The 23,956-nt window shown below is 37.0% G+C and overlaps 6 protein-coding genes, 1 long non-coding RNA gene and 1 pseudogene across 7 annotated transcripts; 5 read left to right on the top strand and 3 right to left on the bottom strand.

Annotated features, from left to right (window-relative positions):
• The first annotated feature begins 1,974 nt into the window (after window positions 1-1,974).
• On the top strand, window positions 1,975-5,427 carry LOC147532710 (squamosa promoter-binding-like protein 13A). The gene is made up of 4 exons (XM_086649301.1): window positions 1,975-2,193; window positions 2,491-3,073; window positions 4,254-4,390; window positions 4,633-5,427. Exons 2-4 carry the CDS (start codon window positions 2,610-2,612, stop codon window positions 5,223-5,225), a joined length of 1,194 nt encoding a protein of 397 aa, XP_086505427.1. The 5' UTR covers window positions 1,975-2,193; window positions 2,491-2,609; the 3' UTR covers window positions 5,226-5,427.
• Window positions 5,428-7,819: 2,392 nt separating this feature from the next.
• Window positions 7,820-8,053, bottom strand: LOC147532709 (uncharacterized). Its single transcript, XM_086649302.1, has one exon. It carries the CDS (start codon window positions 8,051-8,053, stop codon window positions 7,820-7,822), a length of 234 nt encoding a protein of 77 aa, XP_086505428.1.
• A 1,602-nt stretch (window positions 8,054-9,655) lies between these two features.
• Window positions 9,656-10,071, top strand: LOC147532708 (uncharacterized). The gene has a single exon (XM_086649305.1). It carries the CDS (start codon window positions 9,773-9,775, stop codon window positions 9,980-9,982), a length of 210 nt encoding a protein of 69 aa, XP_086505431.1. The 5' UTR covers window positions 9,656-9,772; the 3' UTR covers window positions 9,983-10,071.
• Window positions 10,072-10,137: 66 nt separating this feature from the next.
• Window positions 10,138-10,596, bottom strand: LOC147532707 (uncharacterized). The gene has a single exon (XM_086649303.1). The coding sequence runs from the start codon at window positions 10,463-10,465 to the stop codon at window positions 10,253-10,255; it is 213 nt and encodes a 70-aa protein (XP_086505429.1). The 5' UTR covers window positions 10,466-10,596; the 3' UTR covers window positions 10,138-10,252.
• An 886-nt stretch (window positions 10,597-11,482) lies between these two features.
• Window positions 11,483-13,911, bottom strand: LOC147532706 (uncharacterized). Its single transcript, XR_015227964.1, has 3 exons — window positions 13,836-13,911; window positions 12,641-13,686; window positions 11,483-12,376 (listed from the first exon to the last, which is right to left on the bottom strand). It is a non-coding gene; the product is annotated as an uncharacterized LOC147532706 (long non-coding RNA).
• Window positions 11,652-14,096, top strand: LOC147532705 (non-specific phospholipase C6-like). Its single transcript, XM_086649300.1, has 3 exons — window positions 11,652-12,967; window positions 13,402-13,578; window positions 13,666-14,096. Exons 1-3 carry the CDS (start codon window positions 11,872-11,874, stop codon window positions 13,968-13,970), a joined length of 1,578 nt encoding a protein of 525 aa, XP_086505426.1. The 5' UTR covers window positions 11,652-11,871; the 3' UTR covers window positions 13,971-14,096.
• A 2,835-nt stretch (window positions 14,097-16,931) lies between these two features.
• LOC147532704 (uncharacterized) lies at window positions 16,932-21,581 on the top strand. The gene is made up of 2 exons (XM_086649299.1): window positions 16,932-18,020; window positions 18,758-21,581. The coding sequence occupies exon 2, from the start codon at window positions 18,908-18,910 to the stop codon at window positions 21,122-21,124; it is 2,217 nt and encodes a 738-aa protein (XP_086505425.1). The 5' UTR covers window positions 16,932-18,020; window positions 18,758-18,907; the 3' UTR covers window positions 21,125-21,581.
• Window positions 21,582-22,227: 646 nt separating this feature from the next.
• On the top strand, window positions 22,228-22,830 carry LOC147532703 (nuclear transcription factor Y subunit C-4 pseudogene; annotated as a pseudogene).
• The last annotated feature ends 1,126 nt before the right edge of the window (window positions 22,831-23,956 follow it).

Below are 23,956 nucleotides of genomic sequence, written 5' to 3'. Positions count from 1 at the left end.
AAAACACGTGCTACATGTCTGCCCAACAATTTTAAACTGTCATACAAACCTTTTACCATCTTCATTAAGTACATTTTTTTTTGCCCTTTACAACTTCACCAAATTGGTGCATGTCTTAGTCGGATGATATACAATTTTTCTAAGTATTATATCAAGAAAGCTATGAGTGATGGTGAAAGGATTGCAGTAAAATCATTGTCTCTTATATGCATTAAGAGTACGTGAGATGTTACAAACGCAAGATTAACTCAGACTGGACATGTCTTATTAGATTCACGCCATTGATATTCAAATGATTAAGCCAATTATTATAAATTACGGTAAAATTTAAGTTAGTGGATGCTCTATAATCCGGTGATATACTAGATTTTTTATTTTTTTTCGAGTGTTATAGTAAGACAACTAGGAGCGCTATATTAGTTTTTTCAGGGGAAAGAAGTTTTAGCAAAAAAAATAGTATTCCCTTTTGTACTCATCAAAAGAGAGTGAAACATTGTGAGGGAGAGTTAGCTTGGACGCAATATATCTATAATTACTGTAAAAGTAGATCAACAGATGACCATATAATCCAACGACATAGAGTGTTATATATAAAACAGTTACACGTCAAGATTAGTACTTCATGGTAAAAAAAAAAAATGTGAAAATGTTATTCCTTCTATATGCATGAAGAGAACGTGAAGCTTTAGTTATAATTTTTTTCATTGTACATTACTTTTGGATAGGGGTGGGAATCGGGCGGGTATGGGCACCCGCGGGTAATTCTAAGTCGGGCTCGGTCGGGTAAGTTTCTCCTCTGCCCACTCGGGTTCTCGGGCGGATTCGGGCGGGCTTTTCTTAAATCTCCTATGATCAAAGTCCGCCCAAGCCCACTAAAGCATCGGGCAAGTCGGGCTTCGGGCAAATCGGGCATCGGGTATTTCTTTATCTAATATTTTTCTACCAGATCAGGAAACTCCAGGAATTTGATATTGTTCAAATAAGTTTCTCTAAACAAATTGATACCAAATCTTTACAAAACTTATAAATCAAGAATGAAAGAAATACTCAGATTCCGTAACATAAGAAATCAACAACTGGTATAGATCTATATATGCAAACATGAGACTTGGTTGTCTTCCACTTTTTTTCTTGTCTTTGTATGTTTCATTAGTTCTTCTTTGTTCTTCCTTCACATCAAAATAATCTTAAAATTTGACTACTACATAGAGATGGAAGATGATCCCAATAACTTATTTAATAGAGAAGAAGGTTGGCACAAGAAGGTCTAGTAAATAAGAGAGAAACGGCTAGAGAGACAACGTAGATTCTTTTTCTCTCTCTATGCTACCGAATTTTTCAGATTCAATGTGGTAAACTATTAGGGTTGCTTCAATGTGTAGTTTATATATCTTGGGAGAAACCTTAAATCTACTTTGGGCTTTATAGTGAAGTATAATCGACACTCAAAGTGATTGGCATCTATAGGCACCCGTCGGGTGAGCATATCGGGCTCGGGTATGGGCGGGGTGGCGGGCAGAGCATTTCACCCAAGCCCGCCCACGAAAAATCATCGGGCTGGGCGGGTAGTACCCATCTTCGGGCGCGGGCGTCCATGGACATTGTCGGGCGCGGGTAAACGTGACGGGTATCGGGCTTTCGGGTAGAATTCCCACCCCTACTTTTGGATACGCATAATCGATATTCAAGTAAATTAATTATAATGAATAAGATAAATACATAGGTCAATAGGCGATGCAAATGAAAAAACATCTAACTATTAAAACTTTAAGCGAGGATTGTGCAAATTGCTAGAGTTGTTCTAATATAATTTAAAAAAAAATGATTTAGTAGACGAAAATCAAAACCGATTTGGAAGAGAAATCGAAATCAACGACCCACGTTGATGGGTCAACCAACACTCTATGAAACAAGTTCAAAAATTCCCGTTCAACACCATTGATTTAGATTTCTCCCAAATCAATCTAGATTTTCGGTTGTTCTAGCAATGTTTGATAATTTTATGTGAATGAAAGAGTGCCTGCCTGTCTGTTATCCCTTTCCTAGTCATACTTTTCCTTTTTTCTCTATAAAACCAAAATATACCTTAAAAAGCAACATAAAATTGTAAAGAATGAAAGAGCAAAAAAGAAGCCAAAATCATGTCCTTCTCCATGAAGTTTGCTCCTCCTCCTCCTAGACCTAGACTCCCAGGTTCTCACTTTGCTCTTCACTTTTTTCATTCAATATATTATTACCCATTTTCCTTCTTTGCTTCTTCCTCCATCTCTCTCTCTCTTTCTCTCTCTCTCTTTATGATTTTTTAATGAAATCCATGTCAGGGAATGAATAGCTTCAAAACCCATTTGTGGTCCTTTGAGCTATACTACTCTATGAGAGATACTATATACTACTGATTGTTAAACTCCATTTTAGTATCTGAAAGTTGATTTGTTATCATCAAAATAGAATCTTCTGAAGTGGGTTTTCTATAATCTTCTTCATTTTCAGGTACCCTTCTTTGAATTCATCTTTTTAGTTACCCTCATCATTTATAGGTTATGAACTAGGTCTTTCATGTACTTGTGAAATAAAAAATATAGATTTTACTTACTTAACATAGTGAGAAGATGATGAGGAGAGAGAAAGAGGAAGAGAAAGGAAAAGGGTTTATGGAATGGGATTGGAAATCACCTAGTTGGGATTTTGCAGAGTTAGAGAGAGAAACTAAGTCTAACATTATTACCCCTATTATAAGATCAAGTTCCTTAGGAGGAGGAAAACAAACTAGTCATGAGGATTTCTCTTTTGATCTGAAACTTGGGAGATTAGAAGAGATAGGAGGGTCTGGGCAAATGACCCAATGGAAAGATCCAAGGGTTTCAATGACACCATCACCATTGAGTTCATCTAAGAAAGCTAGGGCACCTAGTTATGAAACCCAAACTGTTTCTTGCTTAGTGGAAGGATGTGATTCAGATCTTAGTAAGTATAGAGATTATTATAGACGCCATAAAGTTTGTGAAGATCATTCTAAGACTCCAAAAGTCATGGTTGCTGGTCAAGAACAAAGGTTTTGCCAACAGTGTAGTAGGTATGAATTCATTCTTCATCTTCTACTCTTACCTATTCTTATTTCATAATCATCTATCATATGTTATATTAAGCTTTTGTTAAACTTCACGATTGTGATAAATCGTAGAGAAAACTAAAATAAATAATACGATGACTTTACTATGTTCGGTCGTTGGACTCTGTAGGAGGATTGCTACCTCTATATATTGTGTGACATCAATATTGTCCAAATATTACGTTTTTGTATCATGATTGTAGGAAAAGCGGAAGCAAAATAGGATTGGATAATCTTCTCTGGTCCATTTGTAGATTTCATGATTGTGGTTAAGCTGAGAGAGAAATTGAAATAAATTGGAACAAAATGATTTACATGGCCTCGTTGGAGGATTACGACCTCCGTCCATGGGAAAACCCATGAAAGCTGCTTATATGATTCACCACAACTTTTTCTTGAATTGTTATCGGTTTGTCTCTCATTACCAGTTATATAGAACTCAATCATATTTATAAAGTGAGTGAGACTTGTTTCCCAAGACAACTCTTGTCACTGGGAAACATAGTCTCCACATATTTGAAAACTAACATTACCTGTAAACCTAATATTAAATCAGTTTGTGTTGATTCTTGGATATTATTCTCTAGTAGCTTTCTTGTTATCAATGACATAAAGTTGTATGAGTTTTTGTTAATTGAGTTTATCGGGTTCCAATGAAGTTCTTTTTGATGGGTTATCTTGGTTATTACTTATTAGTTCAACAAGCCGGATAGTATGCACAGCCTAAATCCCAGCCTAATCGCAGCCACACACCCTGGCCGGGATTCAGGCCGGGCATAAACTCATTTCTCTTAGTTCAATAATTCAATTGTGGGTCGACAATTTATAATTGTGGGGAAAAGCCTAGTCTCTTGACCTACCATTTCGGGTGAAGAACCTAGACAACACAACAAAAAGCTCGAATCATGTCATGTTACATGGAAATAAGTGGTCTTTGAAAGATGCTACTTAGATGGATCGTATATATTCTCCTTCGAGTTATTTGGTGAATTCACCTCGACATAAGCTATTTTAGTAGTGGGATATTTTATGTATTCCGTTGATGATCTTGCTTCTTATACGTGTTCTTTTGCTTATTCAATCTGCTACAGATAGTTACCTATAAACAAGAAAGTTTTTTAATCATTGTCATTTCCTTTTGTAGATTTCATTTGTTGTCAGAGTTTGATGAGGTAAAGAGAAGTTGTAGGAAACGTCTCGATGGTCACAACAGACGTCGACGTAAATCTCAGTCAGATTCATTCTCCATGAATTCTGGAGGTTTATTCTCCAATCTCCAAGGTCGGCATCCCTTATTGTTCTGTTCTTCTCATGTAGCTAAATATTCGGTCTTCTGAGAAAAAATTGATCAAAACTTAAATATTTTGAAGAAATTCATCGGGGGTCATTAAGTTGTTCTATTAAGGAGAAACTGATTTCTATTGGTGGACGCCTTCCGCACCATAAAAGTATCTTTAAGTTGTTTTCATCTTAAAGCAAATCAGTTAGTAGATGTCGAATTTTAATTTTGGTTTGGTCTACAGGTACCAAGTATCTGTCATTCAGTAGCCCACAACTTCTTCAATCCTCGAACCTAATTGACGGCCAAAATCAGTTTCCTGGATCAGTATCTAGCAACTTCAATGAAGGAAAGCAATCTCTATTCATGAACATCAATGATCCAGGACGTGGGTTTCAGAAAGGCGCCCATGAAGTTTCTTTTTGCCAGCCATTATTTAATACGGTTGCTTCGTCTTCAAGAAACAGCGAAGCTAGCAGAAAAATGTTTTCGGATAGGTTCAGTAATGGAGTCGGCTTAGACTCTGACTCTGCTCTCTCTCTTCTGTCATCAGCACCAAATTGTCAACGTTCAGAGATTAGTCCTGGTAATCACAGTTACATTGTTCATCCCAACTCAATACCAGTGGGCCGGCCCATAGAAGGAGGAATAGTTGCGGAAGGCCTGCCATATGCTGCTCTTGTTGCTCCTGCAGATTCAGGATTGCACATTTCTCACACGGGCCTAACCGAGCAGCAGCAGCATCAGCTTCCTTACCAAGGGAGCATCTTATATACAGGCCTTGACGGATCATTGGGACATGGGCCTGCACAAACGTTTCCTTTCGCTTGGGAATAGTAGTCTATGCCTTGGTTCCGCGGGCCAAGAGGTACGAAGCTTAGGTTGAAATCTCCTTTTCCTCTCTCTTACAATACTATAGCAGCTTTGAGTCTTTGACAGGATTGGATTTTGATTAGGAATTCTCATGGTGTTTCAGCTTGATTCTTTTTCACCTTAACCAATATGATATGGGTACTTTATAAAATGCTATTTTGCTTAATTTGGACTTGGGATTGGGCTTGTGCTCCGGCTCAGGTTCGGGTTCGGGTTCGAGGTGGCATTGACTAATTTAGCTTACTCTTTTGGGGGATTATCATTGAATATTTTAATTCATCTCATAAATTATAATATAAACAAATTGAGGAAAAAGTAATTCAATTCCCTTGTCCATGAAAGGAATCCACCACCACCTCAAAATTCCCATATCTTTGCCTACAAAATCTTCTTATCTTTCGTTCAAAATCAGTTTAATGGAATATATAGATCTCTATTTAGAATTTCATACATCAATAATGAATTGAACTTTGTAATTGGCTCTAGATATAACTATAAAGAACCCCAAAAAGAAGAACAAAATTATACTCTCTTATCCTTGAAAGAGATCATATATTGAGTTTGAATATTATTTTAGATGATTTAGGACCCCATTTCCCATGCACTAGTTTTCATTCCTCTCTATCTCCATAACAGGACTAGCTTCTAATACAAACATGTACTAGTAGAAACAAATCATTATCTCCATCACTATCTCCTTAAATCGTAAACCCTAAGTACTAAACTTCTTCCTCTCCGTCTTTGTCTCGGTGTTCTTTTTCCTTGGGGTATTTGAGAGCTTGAGATTTAAAGGTCTATTAGCCGAAAATGAAAATGGAGTCGAATCAAAAGTTAAGAGGGATCATAAACAAGACTAAGGTTGTTATGTCATTTCATAAGTCAACTAAGACTACTTCCTCAACCAATCAGGTTGCTAATCCAGTCGTTAACAAGGCCGAATTAGCATTACATCTTCCTCTTCCTAAGCAACATAATGATGGTTTCCTTGGTGCTACTATTGAAGAACGTACCATCGATATGAGGGCTGCAAGTTATATTTCTCATGTTCGAGAGCGTTTTAGGCTTGAACGGGATGAGACAGATAGAGAAATCTATCATGACATTTGTGGTTGATCGTTTAACAAGATAATTAAGCTATAATCACTATATTGATACCAAGTGTCCTCCAAATTAGTCTCCCCTTATGAAGGAGTTGCCAAATATTGTATGTAAGTTTTTTTTTTTATCTTTTTATCAAGTGTTTACCAAACACAAACAAGTTGTTTTAATCAACACTCTGAATTACTAAAAATGCAATCAAAGTGACCTAAATTGGTCACCGTCTTTTAGTTTTTTCTCTTAATTTTTAGTCTAAAGCTTGTCATAGCAATGTATCTGCACATTACTAATATAATGAGGTTATAACTTTTCTTATTGGTATCTAATAATCATGCAGTTAAGCTTTATTAATCAAACTTCGTCACGGTTCATCTACATCATCGAATTTTTTATCTTACCTCTTCTCTCTTTTCCTTTTTTTTCTTTTTTTGTTTGGAAATTGACTACGATGTACGATAGTCATTACAATGGCATTGATACATCAAAGATGTGATAAGTACGATAACCACCAAATTTTAACAAGAACATGCTTAAAGGCCAACTAAACTATGACTTAAAGGTCAACTACATTATTATACCATAATCACCCAAATTCAATAACACCAAGAATTCCACGTGCTCTGGCGATCGAACACGGGACTTCCAGAGATTTTTGAAGTTTATGTCAACACCTGGGTAACAAGTGTTTTGACATCTCTTTTTTCTTGAAGGCTAATTCTTACCAAATGAACAAAATATATTATTATTTGCACTGAAATGGAATTTAGTAGAGGGAGAATAGGATTTTGATTTGTTACATATTTAAACATCTAAGTAGAATCACTTAGAACTTTCAACAAGAAAAAAAAAAAGTAGAATCACTTGAAAAATACAGTGGGAAATCCACTTTAGTTGCGCGACTACACATGTTTCTTTCCACAAAAAATACAGGGAGACTGACAAATTCAGCGTGAATCCCCATCCAACTGTTGGATTCATGTCACTTTCTCTCTGTTGATGAAAATTAGGTGTATCCAAGCGGTTGGCTGGGAATTGACTACAGTTGTTATTTGTACTAGGTAAACAAGATTTTATTGTATAAAATGCTCCAATAGTATAGTGATACATATATGATGAAGATGTGATTTTCCATCAACTGGCTGACAATGGCTTATAATGTTACAACTTGTCTAAATAAAAACAAGAATTAGGAAACACAATTATGAACAAATTAGATTTGACCTATTACACATTTTTTTTTCTTTTTATATAGTATTTAGTGCAAATTTATAAATAATCAAGTAAGATTGACAAGATATTTTACATGAAAATTGATCTTAGAGCTTATGGTATGAAAAAATATTTTCAATTTTCATCCGGTCCCTATGTTAATGTCAGGCTCCACACCTGTAATTCATATTATACAAAGTTTAGCATATTAGTGTAATGTAAAATCTAGAGAGAGAAAGTATGAGAGAGAGTTAACCGGTGGAGATGTGAAAGCCAATGGCGATGAGGAAGAGAGTGATGAGACAAAAGTATATGACAGAGTGAACAAGGATAGAGATCCCACTGGTCTCCATATTTCCAAACTCCACCACTTTATTCCCACCACCACCACCACCACCACCACCACCAGGCAACTGAAATAAAACCCCTGGGGTTAACAACACGAATAGCACCACCGATATCACCACCGCCCCCCAATCTCCCATTTTCTCTTTTCTCTCTCTGGTTTGATTTTGATCAGGGGATCATTTCATTCCTATTTGATTAAGTAGTACTTTTACCCTTTATTCCAATTAATGATCACTTAAAGAGAATAATAATAGTATTATTATTATCACCAACCAATCTTCATCTGCTATTAATATACTACTAATAATTCATATTTTAGACAGAGAGAGAGTTATCAAGCCAGTTAGCTTTCTCTCTCCTAATAACCTTGACCATGATGTCTAGACCACTGACAGATTGCCAGCTCAGCTTAAGCCCTAATGAGCCTACTCCCTGGACTGCCATGGCCCGTCTGTGTACAATCGGTTCCTGACCCGGTTGTGTAAGGTTTCTTGTGGCAGAGATGGTTGGGTGTTCCTTGTTAATCAACAAAAATGTTTAAAAGTAGGCCATAGTATACACTTTTTATGCATCATCTGTCCTCCATGCGACCATGCCTGATAGGACAAAGGGTAGTTGTGTCATTTCACATCCTTCGAAAGGATACGCAAAAAAACAAAAGTCGTTTCAAGGCTGTGCACAAATATTTTTACTTGTATCACGGTTGAAAGTAGAAAAAAGATGTTATGTATGTTTTTTTTTTTAAGAAGACGACTACGATCTACGTACGTCGTGATATTTGGCATTTGATACATACGCTCGATAACCGCCCACTCAAACACTAATAAGACCGGACCTATAACCCAACAAGACAATGGCCTGAAGCCCAGCAACATTATTTATACCCTCATAATCTCAATTCAAATAATCAAAGATTTTTACCTTCTCTGAAATTTGAACCTAGGACTTCCAGGGCTTTCTGGAGTTTATGTCAACACCTTGGAACCACTTGGACTATCAACTGTTGACAACGTTAGGTCTTTATATTGGTTCTCATCTAAAAAAGTTATTCAAATCCCAAAGTATTGTCAAGCATGGACCGAAAATGGTATGGAACGAATAGGATGAGAGAGTCTACTTCTCTGAGATGGATTTTTTCTACCTAAAATTGGCAAAAGTTATAGTCGTCGATGAGTCCATGACTACTACATTTTCCGACCAAATATTATTTTTGGTATGTCTATGTACGGCTGAGACTTCCGCATCTATATTTGTTCGCCTAAATGGGACTTAACCCGTTAAATCATTTTTGTGTAAAACTTTTATATCATTATTTCAACTTGTAAGTGGCTTCCTAGTAAGCATAAAGCATCTCACTACTAAATATGTTCAAGTAAGGACTAAGGACACAACCATCTTTCTTTTCTTTAGCTTTACCCACCAACCCTCTCTTACCAATCTTTCTCGAGCTCTAATTGCACCTTTTCTTTTCTTTCTTTTACTTTAGTTTCATTATTACAAAAAAAAAAAAACATTCCGAAAATATTAGATACACGTCCAAAAACCAAAACAAATCATAATTCTCATATAGAACTCCGAAAACAATTCAAAATCTTTCGTGTTTATTTGGAATATAAGTGTAGGTTCTCTGAATATACATACACAACAAACAAAATAGTGAAAGAAAAGCAAACCCACTACCAAAATATTTCATGTTCAATCTTCTTTTAAGCCCTTTCTCTTCTAGTCTTCTTCACCACTAAGTTTAGTGTTCTTTCTTTCTATTCTTCATCTTCAAGAAAGATAGTCCCATATAACAAACCACCAAGTAATAGGAAGTCAAGAAGGAGGAAGAAGAGTTGGAGAGAGAAAGAGATATGGGTATAGACTGGGGACCTGTTGTGATAGGAGTGGTGTTATTTATACTTCTATCACCAGGACTACTATTTCAGATACCTTCAAGAACAAGAATGGTGGAATTTGGGAACATGTCTACAAGTGGGTTAGCTATACTTGTTCATGCCATCTTTTTCTTCTGTTTATTCACCATCTTGGTGATTGCAATTGGTGTTCATATTCGTGCTTAGTAATTAACAACAATTCATGGTGTAAACCTGATGATCTTGTTCTTCTCCAAAGAGAGAAAGTTATGAATGAAAATCAAAATCTTCCCATCTTTGAGTTCTTTTTTTTTTTGTAATTGAGTAATTCCATCCAAACAGGCAATTTATGGTTTAATTAGTAGATATTGAATTAAGGGTATTCATTAGAACTAATCAATAACATCAAACAATACAAGTAACATCAAATCTCAGACAAATTTGAGAAGATGATAAAGAAAAAACAAGAACTTATAATCAAGAACCCATATAAAGATGGACTTTAATAGCCAATAAGAAGATACAGATTAGACCAAAGTAAATAAGAGAGTGAACCAAAACAGAGGCACCACTTGTATGGAAGTTGCCAAACTCAATGAATCGGTTCCGACCTGGTAACTGAAACAGCAAGCCTGGTGATAACAAGATGAACAGCATAACTGATATGAAAACTGGACCCCAATCTGCCATTAAAGCTTAAACTAAGAAATTGAAGCTTAGATTGATAAGATGTTTCTGAAAACTACAGAATGGTATGTGAAAGAAAATTTGGTTGGATGATTTTATAGAGAGGGGATGCCATGCCATTTTGAAGGGAATTGAGAATAGTTATGGAATCAAGTAATCTCTTAAACAAGTATTTGTAACCTTGGGGTGCCTTGAAGTGGTGGGTTTGAGAAGATACTTATGAGGATTAACATGGATTATACCAAATAGAAATGGGGTTGAAGTCTCAAGCAAAATTAGAAGGGAAATTCTAACTGTACAAAACCATGACTTGATGAGTCACTTAGGTAAAAGAAGTGTACAGATCGTAGTCAAACTTTTGTCTTTTAATGAAAGTGAGTCATCAATTTAGACAAGATAACTAACCTTAAATAGGGCTTCATCATTGGAATTTGGAATAATGAAAATGATATGGTGTCTAACATCTATAAGATTGTGATTCAGAGCTCAATTGGTCCACCTCTTATACCTTGTCTATGGTGACTCATCAACAACATCCTAAATAAAAAGAGGAGGAAAAGAAGATAAAGAACTTTGCTTTGTGACAAGATTTGCATTTTACAATCAATCAAAACATAACCTTTCATAAATATAAAAGAGAAACAAATAACAAAGTATAAATCTACCTCGTAAATACACGTACAAGCAACTAAATCTTCTCCAAATTTTCTTCTAGTGTAGTAGAACAGTTGGATTTGTCCAGTTTTGAGTCGTTTGCCAGAGACAGAGTGACTAAGTTTCGAATTTAATGAATAGTTCATTTTGTACTTTTTATGGTAAAAGCTCTCTTTCGAGTTGGGTCATATCAATATATGAAATTCCATACCCATTGACTTAAGTCTGATATCTAAAATAAAGATATTATCGATAAATGCTAAAGCTTAGGAGATTACAGTCACACACTTCGGTAATCCATTTTTTCTTCCAAGAAACAACTTCAACTACAGTGGTGAGTTTTAAGAGAATATGTGTATTTGTATGTGCACAAAACTAGTAATAATTATTGTAATATCTTTCTAACTGACAAAAATGACTACATGTGAAATATGCAGCCAAAGAGAAGATAATCTCTTTTTTACATATAGATGTGTGAACACAAAGACCACATCACCAGCATCAAAAGAAACAACTGATTTTGTTTCTGTGTCTCATGTGACTAGATATTTCTTTCCTTTTCTCTGATCCAAAAAAATCACTAGTTTCCTGTATAATTTGTTTCTTGGAAACCCAATATCAGACATTTTTCTCTTTCAAAAGATAAACAGTATAAAAAAACTCATTTGATTCCAATTTCTAACCCAGGAAAGAAATCTGTAAGAGTACTTTAGAGAACCAGTTCATCTGAAATTTGATCTTCATATCATCAAACCATGAAAAGATTGAAACCTAGAACATTTCTCTTCTTGTTCTTCAGTCTCTATCTAGTTCTTTTTCTCTATTCTGGTTCCAAATCCACCCAGTTTGTTTCAGCAGCAGAACAACCCATCAAAACAATAGTGGTTCTAGTCTTGGAGAATAGATCTTTTGATCACATGCTAGGATGGATGAAGGAATCCATTAACCCATTAATCAATGGAGTTACAGGAAATGAATGCAACCAAATTTCTACTCAATCTTCAGAAACCAACTCTATCTGTTTCACCAATGATGCAGAATTTGTAGACCCAGATCCTGGTCACTCATTTGAAGCAGTTAAACAACAGGTTTTTGGGTCTAATCCATTTCCTTCAATGTCTGGATTTGTTGAACAAGCATTAACAATGTCTTCTAACCTCTCTGAAACAGTAATGAAAGGATTTAGACCTGAATCAGTACCAGTTTTCGCTTCCCTTGTTAGTGAATTCGCTGTTTTTGATCGTTGGTTCTGCTCAATACCTGGACCAACACAACCCAATAGATTATTTGTTTACTCTGCAACTTCTTATGGTTCAACGAGTAATAATAAAGGGCAACTAGCAATAGGGTATCCACAAAAAACAATCTTTGATTCTCTACATGAAAATGGATTAGACTTCGGAATTTACTATCAAAACATACCCACAACTTTGTTTTACAGGAATTTGAGAAAATTGAAGTACATTTTCAAGTTCCATGAGTTTGATTTGAGGTTCAAAAAGCATGCAAGGGAAGGAAAATTACCTAATTTAACAGTGATTGAGCCAAGGTACTTCGATCTGAAAGGGTTACCTGCAAATGATGATCATCCTTCTCATGATGTTGCTAATGGGCAGATGTTGGTGAAGGAAGTTTACGAGGCATTGAGATCGAGTCCTCAATGGAATGAAACTCTTCTGATTATTACATATGATGAACACGGTGGGTTCTACGATCATGTGACTACTCCTTATGTTGAGGTTCCCAATCCAGATGGATTTACAGGACCTTCACCTGACTTCTTCAAGTTTGATAGATTAGGAGTTCGTGTGCCAACAATTATGGTATCTCCTTGGATCAAGAAAGGAACCGGTAATCTTTTTAATTCTCTACAATTTTCTCTCATTATTGTTTTCTAAGAACTAAGGAAATGGGTTCAAGTTTTGTTTTCGTTTTCTTGTCATTTTGACACTTTTACCTGATTTTGCTGATAGAAGTTTAGTCTTGGTAAGTGTTTGACAACGTGCAGTGTCCTTGGGGACGCGGCATGTTAAAGTGGCGTGGTGGTCGCCGCACCATGCTACCAACACGCATCCTAAACAGGTACTGTCGTGCCGTGGCCAGATAAGAAATGGGTTATGTGGTTCTTGGGTTTAAATGGGTCATGTCCTTCACCATTGAATCGGCTGTCCGTTTTGGGCCGCCACAATCAGTCGTGAATCCCTAGTCTTGGACATCTTTTCACCTACTACATATTGATAATCTGATTATAAACACAGTATAATGTTTGATTTCCTTCTTACCAGTGATAAGTGAACCAAATGGACCAACTCCCAGTTCAGAATTCGAGCATTCATCAATCCCTGCAACTATAAAGAAGATGTTCAATCTTTCATCCAACTTCCTGACAAACAGAGATGCATGGGCCGGCACATTTGAACAAGTTGTCAAAGGGTTAACGTCGCCAAGAACCGATTGTCCAGGTACCCGTTCTCTTACTTGTTCAGATCATATAATCTGGTTCCAGATCAAGATTAAGCGTATAATTGAGCAATATTGGTCTTTGACAGAAGTACTTCCGGATGTGGCTCCTATGAGGGGGACAGAAGCAAAAGAAGATGGAAAACTATCAGAGTTTCAGAATGAGGTTGTTCAATTGAGTTCTGTTCTTAATGGTGACCATTTGTTGAGCAGTTTTCCAGATGAAATAAGTAAGAAGATGAATGTGAAGGAAGCTCACCAATATGTGAAAGGAGCTGTGTCAAGATTTATGAGAGCAAGCAAAGAGGCAATCACATTGGGTGCACAAGAATCTGCCATTGTAGACATGAGATCTTCTCTCACTACCAGAGCCAGCACCAAACTGCAGCATTAAAACTACAAAACAGATGTTAGTGATAATGGTTCAGCTCTGTATTTGTAAATTATATTATCCTTGACAGGAAATTTTCTTTAGTCGTAGTCCAATAAAATCCGAAACTAATATATTTTGTTATCCTTAGAACCCTCTCTAGTAACACTTGTAAGACTTAAGAAAACCCTTAAATCTTCTGTTTAACCTCATAACTTGGTGTAGGCAGGATGGAAGAAACTCAACCAAATCAGTTAGTATGCATAGAAGTAGGTTACTGCACAAACTTATACCAACAAAGTGGTGGTCTAGTAGTCAAGTAGTATAAGGCTTACACCCAGTTTAGGAGTTTTGGTAGGTAGAAAAGGTCATAGGAACCAATGCAAGTGGTCAATACGCAGTAATTGAAAGGTTATAGGGACCATTGTGGCAACAGGGTGTATTGCCAGTTAAGTATCACTTGTCTACATTTGGCAGTGGCCAGGGTATCAATTTATTACCTATGTGCTAAACCAACTTAAGCGCCTACAGTTTCATTGAGCCAGAATGTCTGACCCCTCCTATCATGTTTCCAATGGGTTGGACGCTGCTAGGATTTGTGGTCACAGCCAAGGTAGGATAGCTATATCCGGTAATTCTCCCAATTTTTTTTTTTTAATAATAAACAAAATGGTAAGTGTCATAGGAGGGAAAATAAATCTTGAAATTGCAAGGTAGGAAGTGCTCACAACCTACATGGTTGAAGGGTTCACAAGAAGAAAATAGTATACAATTTGATGCTCCTACAAGCAACAAAATGAAAAAAAGTACCCCGTCTTCCTTTAAGAAGTCTATAAACTAGAAACATACTAAAGCCCGTCAAAGGCGCCCGACATTCAAAGGCCCAAATGAATATCTTAATTCACCATTTAAATTCACAAAGGCCTCTCAAGTGCAATTCAAGTTCAACTGAAATGTTTCATTCAGTACACTTGATAGCAGAAGCAACATCAAAGTAGCCAATTAGGAGAACAAGATGAAGGAATAGAAGCAGAAACCTAATTGTGCCGCAAGCCTTAACAGTTATTGATATTGTTCTCGTTTTAGACACCCAGGGCCAAGCCCAACACAAAAGGGGGGGTTTTCGAGGAAGGTTCCAGGAGACCACCAAAAAAGCATTCACACTTACTAAGCTTGTGCGTACACCTATAATTCAAACTCCATAATCGCTCCCAAGCGATGAGAAACTATCACAATCCTCACACTTCGCCGCGAGCTGCCCTTGAGCCTTCGCCAAGAACAAACCCCATACGTGTTGGATTTGGGCTTGGGTTGGACCATCATAGATGATATCAGAGTTGAGGACAACTCGTCTTTGAGGGTGGTGCATTGTGATTGTCCTACACCGCTTGGTAAAGCGTCTGGAGCTTGAGTTACATGTGCGTGCTCAAGCTTAGTAAGTGTGAAGGTCTTTTGGGAGCTCGCGGACCCTTGCCAAGAACAAAACCCTGTATCGACGAGGGCTTAGGTGTTTAACACAAATACAATATCTATAAGTGTTCAGCCTCTAGTGGTCACAATAGTAGCACATGGACAACATCAATTGTTACCAACTACCATTGTATTTTTGGGTGAAGGTTTGTTAGTGTCCTATTTATGGGTTGACCAACACAGACAACAACGGCAAAAGGTTCAAACTCTACTTAGAAAGATGCTTCATGACCCCTCATACTCCAAGTCAACATTCGCAGTCACCTTAGTCTAGAAACGAAAATCACAAAATTAGCCTTATTGGTGTTTGGTTTTCTTCATTTTCTTTCGTGGCTTGTGTTATTGAATTGAGACACGACCGCTTTGTCTTCAATTTGGGGAGCCCCTTTATATTTATCTAATAAGGGAGTGTGGTATCTTTATTAGAACATACCCTCCTCTTCAATGACTAAGATTACATCTTCCAAACTTATCTCCATGGGTTGAGATTACATCTCCCAAACTTATCACTAAGGGCTAAGATCATACTTACCAAACTTATATTAAATGGCTAGGATTACAGTTTCCAAACTTATCTGCAAAGGTTGAGATTATAGAACTGTGTGTGCCCACCATGCACGGGTTATACCTCGTTCGTTTATATTATTCATACACCGTTTTCAGAAAACAATATCGAATCAGAACCCAAATGTGTAATGACTTCATAAACAAAAGTTCCCCTATTTATCAAAATTTAGATTATCAACAGACAATGGTAAAATGATATACTACTAGGCAATCAACAATTACCCTACTAATTAAAACCCTTACTTCCTCGCAGTAATTTTTGTGGCATTCTAATCAGCCGAAACAAGATATAGAAAGTGTTAAGAGACATGTTCGACAAAATACCTGAATGAATTTGTTGAAATTCAATTCATCACGCACCGAGAGATTGCTGCTAACAGAGACAAACATCTCACCGGAGAAGGCTGACAAACAAAGGTGACGGTGATTCCGTCGTGTTGGAACTAATGAACCCTAATAGTTGAATCTTCGCACGCTCGAATCTCACGTAGACGTTTCTTGGCAAGATTCGTTTCAAACATTGAGTCCGGAACTCGGGATCCATCTTCTCTCTCTTTCTTTCTCTCTCTAAAACAAATAGGGGCCCATTTTACGCATGTCGCGGATAGTGCACTACTGGCAAGTAATGTTGGTTGCGCGGGAAAACCAAAACAGAAATTTGGGTTCCCGCTATACTCATATATTTCATTTTTCACATTTCAAATTTGAGTAAAAATTTCGAAAATCAAATTCTATTAAAATTGGGACTTGGGAAGGTGGAATTGAGTGAGTAGTGCCAAATGTATCACATCAATGAAAATTTCTTGTCTCGCTTCCCTGAAGGTGAAGATATAACATTAATAGTTCCCAATGATTTCAATTGTTACAGTATATTAGTGTGTGACACGTGTTAATGTGTTACCCGTTGTTTTAAATCTCTTGGGGTGTGTCGTTGGCACACTCCAACCTGTTTGTAGGTTTTACAGACCAATTGCGTCAATCTATTACTACGCATATTGTCATGGCACGGTCCATAACAAAACCATTACGTATTTGATAGCTAGCATTTAACCTTTTTTTTCGTTAGAGAGCTAGCATTTTAGTTGCTTAAGTTAGATTTTAAGTATTGTTATTAACAACGGTATTGTGTACCATACATATGCAAGTAGAATTCCAATCGAGGTACGTGAATGGTAAAATCTAGAGAGAAACCAATTTCTCCCTCCACATCACGTCAATCCACATACATGTTAGGATACGTGACGGACAAAAGATCTTTTTGTTCGTCTAACTCGTGGTGTTTGATTCGTTCGAATGTAGGTTGTATATTTCAGTATCTAAACCGACCAAACCGATATTTGGTATGGTGTATGGATTAGTGTGATCGATAATCGAACCAACTGTTCACGTATAGTTTGGTTCGATGATCAAACTAAAATGGATTGAATCATCCAACAACAAAATTGTTCAAATTGGTTTGCTGGGATTAAAAAATCGGTAATCGAATCTGTGTACAACCCTTTCTGAATATGTTGGTCGGGATTATACTGGATCCATTTGTACCAGAAGAGTCAGATAAAAAACAAACAAGATCGAGACAACGAAAAAAACGCCGCCTCGAAACCCTAATTGCCACCAAAGCATTTTAGAGTAATTGTAAACCACAATGAAGAGTTAAAATTTAACTAGGGTACTTATAAACCACATTGAAGAGTTAAAAGTTAACTCTAGTTATTTTAGGGTTCTTGTAAACCACATTGAAGAGTTAAAATTTAACTCTAGTTAGGGTTTTCAACCCATGACAAAAGGTGGGTTAAGCTTAAGAAATTACTTCAAAAACAAGGTATCTCATGCTTTTCAATATTTATGCAGTATTTTTTTTTTGTTTCTCTACCTTCAAGAAATTACAGAAATTAGGTATTTGCTACGTTTTGACAAAAACTCCTGCGTTTTAGGAGTTATTTTTTGGGGATTTAGGTGGGAAAATTACGAAGAAGGTCTTTCAATGGTGGTTATCTGATTCAAATTCAACTCAAGAATCTCTATTTCACTAAATGGGTATTTTCTTTCATCTTCTCTCACTTTTTTTTTTCCTTTCTTACTCCTTGACTCTGAGTTTCGTTTTCTTACTTTTATGTTACCGTTGATCTTGTACTGTAGATAAAGATCAAACATTCTAGGGTTTCAGTCATCGGACTGAAAGTTTTTTCTTTTAATGTTATGTTATGACGTTTAAGTTGCTTGAATCATCGATTTTTAGATCCATATTAGTTCTTTAATTTAATTCACTTTGATTTTTGTCCTTCTCGAGTCGTTTGCTTCGTTTTTCTGTATTTGATTCGTCGATCAAGTTTCTCTCTCTCTCTACGTTATTTCATCCTCAAGTATCTGGTAGCGCACATGCTCAAGTTTGCTGGACAGTAGAAAACAGTAGGGGTTTTGAAGGTTTGATCTTAAAGTCGATGAACTACACAATTTTTCATGAATTAGGGTTAGATGTTTCTGCCAGTTTGTCTTATTTTTTGTTTGTTTGAAAATTGAGTATTGAAATGCATGCTCGTTTCCTTTTCAAGCACATTATTTGGTTAATTTTTTGTTATTCATTCTTATTCTAATGTCAATCTCCAAGAAATTAGAGTGTTGTTTTCGGGAAATACATGATCAGTTTAATGAAAAATGTCCTGAGTCAGAAAAAATCTCAAAAATTAAAGCAATAAGCATTTTAAAGTTTAACAACGGTGGTTGACTAAGTTTTGATTCATTGTACTTATTTTTGTTTTTCTTTTCCAAACCAGGGTAGGAGATTTGAATTTGATTCAATATCTGTGATATAGTCTTAGGTGCAGAATTAGATACTGGTGGCTTAGATTGGTTAGCGAGTCGGTTTTCAGAAACAACAAACTGAAGAAGCAAAAGAGAGAACAGACAGAAAGTTGTGATTCGAAATGGAGTGTAATAGAGATGAAGCAACTAGAGCAAAAGAAATTGCTGAAAGAAAGTTTAATGCAAAAGACATGGTTGGTGCCAAAAAATTTGCTCTGAAAGCCAAATCCTTGTACCCTAATCTTGAGGGTATTTCCCAAATGCTGGCAACTCTTGATGTGTATATCTCGGCGGAAAACAAAATCGGTGGGGAAGCAGATTGGTATGGAATTCTCGGTGTCAGCTCGTTTTCTGATGACGAGATGATTAAGAAACAGTTCAGGAAACTAGCTCTCTTGCTTCACCCTGATAAGAACAAATCGATAGGTGCAGATGGTGCGTTTAAGCTCATTTCAGAGGCATGGAGTTTGTTATCTGATAAGACTAAGCGAGTAGCTTATGACCAGAAGAGAAATCCGAAAACGACACAACCAAAATATCCACCTACCTGCCGTTCTGCCCCAGCTACTAATGGCTTTGCCAACAATAATCCGAACACAAAAACCCACAAAAGTACCCCTCATGTTGGCCCGACTACTGCTCCGGCTAGTGCGGCTCCTACCCGTCCACCGAAATCCAAGACGTTTTGGACTTCATGTAATCGCTGCAAGATGCAGTATGAGTATCTGAGGATGTATCAGAATCGAAACCTCCTTTGTCCAAATTGTCGTCAACCCTTTTTGGCTATAGAAACACCATGCCCTTTACCGGGTGAGGCTGATTCATCTCCAACACAGTCTTTCTCCCAGCAGAACCAGAATCCAAATCATCATACAACAAAAAAGAACACATATGCTTCAAAACCGAACTCGGCGACTTCTCCCAATCTGGGTTCATCAGTGGCTGGAAATCATGGTTCAGTTAATCAAACAAATTTCCAATGGGGTTCATCTCCTGGTGTTGGAAATGCAGCACATATTGCTCAGCAAGCATATGAGAAAGCAAGGAGACAGGCTGAGGAGGCACTGGCAGAAGTGAGAAGAAAGGAAGCCCTTCAAAAGAAGCATCCACTTTCTAAGAGGTCAGCAAGCAATGCTGGCTTTTCCAATCCTGGTACTGATTTCAAACGGGAACCACCTGTGAAAAGAACAAGGGGTTTTGGTGATAGTGGTGAGAGTGATTGTAGAGAGAGAATGTTCAACCAAATGGCACCGGGAAGTGGTGGGATTAGTACTGGTAGTGCATCAGGATATGGACAAGGGGGTTATGAATCAGTATGGGCTAATTGGTTTTCTACTACCAATCCACTCAATGGAACGAGGGATTTGACACCGGTAGAACTTCGAGATATGTGGATAGTAAAGGCTAAGAGAGAAATTCTCAAGAAGTTAAACGAGTGGAAATCGAGTGCTGCATCCAATGGTATAGAGGGAGAAAGAAAGAAGGAACCGTTTGTAGTAAATACTCATCCTCAGAAGAAACCGGTCGAGTTGAATGCTAAGAAAAATTCTTCAAATTCGGTATCTGAAATGGATGATCCTTTATCTATCACTGTCCCAGATCCAGATTTTTACGATTTTGACAAGGATAGATCTGAACAATCATTTGGGGAAAACCAGGTGTGGGCTGCCTATGACAACGATGACGGGATGCCTCGTTTTTATGCAATGATTCAGAAAGTGATCTCATCGAATCCATTCAAGATGCGAATAAGCTGGCTCAACTCCAAAACTAACAGTGAATTGGGACCTATAGACTGGGTTGGATCAGGGTTTTCCAAAACTTGTGGGGAATTCAGAGTGGGCAGATATGAAAATAGCAAATCACTCAATTCTTTCTCTCACAAGGTTAAGTGGTCTAAAGGAGCACGAGGTACTGTTCAGATATTTCCCATGAAGGGTGATGTATGGGCTTTATATCAAAACTGGTCTCCAGATTGGAACGAATCAACTCCTGATGAATTGATATATAAATATGAAATGGTACATGTTCTTGATGATTATAATGAAGAGCAAGGTGTGAGAGTTGCTCCTCTAGTTAAGATTGCTGGTTTCAAGACTGTATTTCATCGGCACTTGGATCCTGAACAACATAGGAGAATCCCGAGAGAGGAGATGTTTCGTTTTTCACATCAAGTTCCTTCCTATTTGCTCACAGGTGAAGAAGCTCAAAATGCTCCAAAGGGTTGTCATGAACTAGACCCAGCTGCTACCCCTATTGAACTTCTTCAGGTCATAACAGAAGCTAAAGAAGAAGATACAAGAAAAGAAGCCAAGAAAGAGGTCATTGAAATTGCCTAAATACAGGTAGAAACAGAACCAGGCAAGACGTCGCTGCAGAAACTATCGGTGATTTAGAAGAAGAAACCCACAGGAGGCAGTTGTTTAGATCATCTCTGCCTGATCCCTTTTGAACTTTTGATATAAAGCTGAACCAAATGTTCTTTGTTCTTTCCGGAGCTTTATCAGTTGCAGTTACTCAACATATGCAGTGGCTGATGGTTGAATTTGCTTGTCATATGATATCTGTTTATACTCCAATGAAGTTTGTCTCTAACGAAGCTCCACTGTTGTGAAATGGGGTAAACATATATTCTGCAAATCTTTCTTGTAAACTCCCCCCACTACCTTTTGTTTGTTTGTTCCTTGTGTTAGTGAAAGAAAACCTAAAATCATATATTCTTCCAGTATCTGGCTTAAGTTATACTTTTTGTTGGTTCTGAATCTAAATCCAAATATACTCATCGAGTTCTATTAACCTTCTCCTTTTGTTTTCCACTTCTTTGAGTATTGGGGATCAAATGTATCATTTGTGTTGTATACATGTAGAGCTTAGGTCGGCTCTGACGGTCTACCGGGCCATGTGTAGTTGGACAAACGGGCATCTCGGAGTGGGTTGTATTGTTTCATATCTAGGGATGTGGATAGTGCGGCTAACGAGTCATCATGTTGTGGGTCGTATTGATTAAGTAGGCCTTGACTGGAAATGCTAATGTTTTTTCGAATACAAACCCGACACGATAGACACAGATTACTCGAGTATCTGATGTGGTAGACACAGATTACTCGAGTATCTTCTCTCTCTTACATGCTTGGAAAATTTGGACTGATCAGAGATGACAACAATTGTGGGGTGGTCATACATATTTTTGGTTGTAGCAATGACTCAAAACAGGGCCACAGGCTGTATCATGGATCTCCTAGTTGATAAATAAAGGCCATGGGCCGTGGCAAACTATTCTCGAGCTGATCCGGTTTGTACGAGCCTAGCCCTGGAAAAGGAATCAGGTTAAAACTTTCGAAACTTGTTCCGAAATCCCATTTGGGTTTGTAGAAAACGAAATCCCTAATTTGATATCTCTGAAACCCTAATATTCATTTCAGCTCAAAAACTATTTTCTGTAATGGAGAATAACAACAATCAACAACCTCAACCATCTTCATACTTCCCACAACCTTCATTTCAACATCTAATCCAACAAGATCAACAAAAAATCCAGATGTTTTTGGCTCATCAAAGTCGAGAAATCGAACAGATTAACGATTTCAAGAATCACCAACTTCCTTTAGCTAGAATCAAGAAGATAATGAAAGCAGATGAAGATGTTCGTATGATTTCAGCTGAAGCACCAATTTTATTCTCAAAAGCTTGTGAACTATTCATACTTGAACTCACTATTCGTTCATGGCTTCGCGCTGAAGAAAACAAACGTAGAACTCTTCAGAAAAACGATATTTCTGCTGCTATTACTCGAACTGATATCTTTGATTTCTTGATCGATGTTGTTCCAAGAGATGAGGAAGGTGGGGTTAACAATGGACAACAACAACAACAACAACCAGCATTGCCTGGAATTGATGAAGGAGTTTATGGTGTTCATCCACCATCTCAAGCTTGGCAATCTGTATGGCAAAGTGGTGATGGATCTTTCGATACCAGAGGTGCTGATCATGGTAATTTCGATCGTTTAGGGTATATTGATCGCAATCCTTCTGATTCTCTCTAATTACACAAAAAAAAAAAATATAATAAAAGATGACTTTTAGTACTAGAAGATTTCAGTTTTTAGGGTTTTGATTTTTTTTTTTATTGTTATGATCTTGACAATGTGAAAATTTGATTGTGTGGGTATTGTTTTGATCAAGAGAATTGATAGATAGTTTATATGGGTATTTGAGTTTTGTGTTTAAATTTCTATTCTGTTATTGATAAGTTCTTTTTAATATTGTGAAGGAACCCTAAATCTTTCTTCTTGTTTATTTGCTTTTGTTGGATTCATCTTAGTATATGAATTTGATATATTGCTGCTGCCGGTAAGGGTTTCAAAAGAACTAAGGGTCCGTTTGATACGTGAGAAATCATGAGTAAGAAAACTGATTTCTCAAGAAAATCAATTTTTTGTTGTTTGTTTGACCCTTTGAGTAAGAAAGTTGATTTCACATGAGAATTAAAAGTGTGAAAATAGCCTAAAATTTTTTCCCACCTTTTAGGTGGGAAAGTTGATTTCTTACTCACCGTCACTGTTGCGCTCTCTCTCCTCACAATCATGGCAGGAAGAAAACTAACAATCATGGTTTTATCTGTTGAATGTTGAGGGTAAATCGAATGATTTTGGTCCTGATTAACTCAATCGTGATCTTCGTTCGTCTAAGCGCAAATCTGAACAATTAAAACCCTAACAAGATGAAGATTATTTGAATTAATTACAACCCTAACAAGATCCAGATTTAGGTCTTCAATACTAGACTTGGATTTTCAATACTAGATTCAATTAAATCCCTAACAAGATGAAGATTACTTGAATTAACAGGAGAAACGAAAATCAAGAGACTTGATCGTATTTTTAACAAGGATACCGATAAGAAACGAAGAACAAATTGCGGCGAAGTTGAAGCAATCGGTTTGCTGCATAGCCATTCAAACTCTAAGCAGATCTATTTGATGAAGAATGGAACCCGATGAAGAAGATGAATGGAACCCGGTTTGCTGCATACCAATCTACTCTTCTTAGACTCTCTCTCTCAAAATCCAGAACTTGAAAATCATGACCAAATCGATATTATGAGATGATCGGAGAAGGTTTTTCATTAAATTAGTTGTTTTGATGAAGTTTGAAACCAGGTTTCCTTTGA

Source organism: Eschscholzia californica, unplaced genomic scaffold (assembly GCF_041429995.1).
Source record: "Eschscholzia californica isolate CP2 unplaced genomic scaffold, dmEscCali1.0.p SCAF_6, whole genome shotgun sequence".
Lineage (NCBI taxonomy): Eukaryota > Viridiplantae > Streptophyta > Magnoliopsida > Ranunculales > Papaveraceae > Eschscholzia > Eschscholzia californica.
The sequence above is the reverse complement of the archived record's forward strand: the minus strand, read 5'-3'. Positions and strand labels throughout refer to the sequence as shown.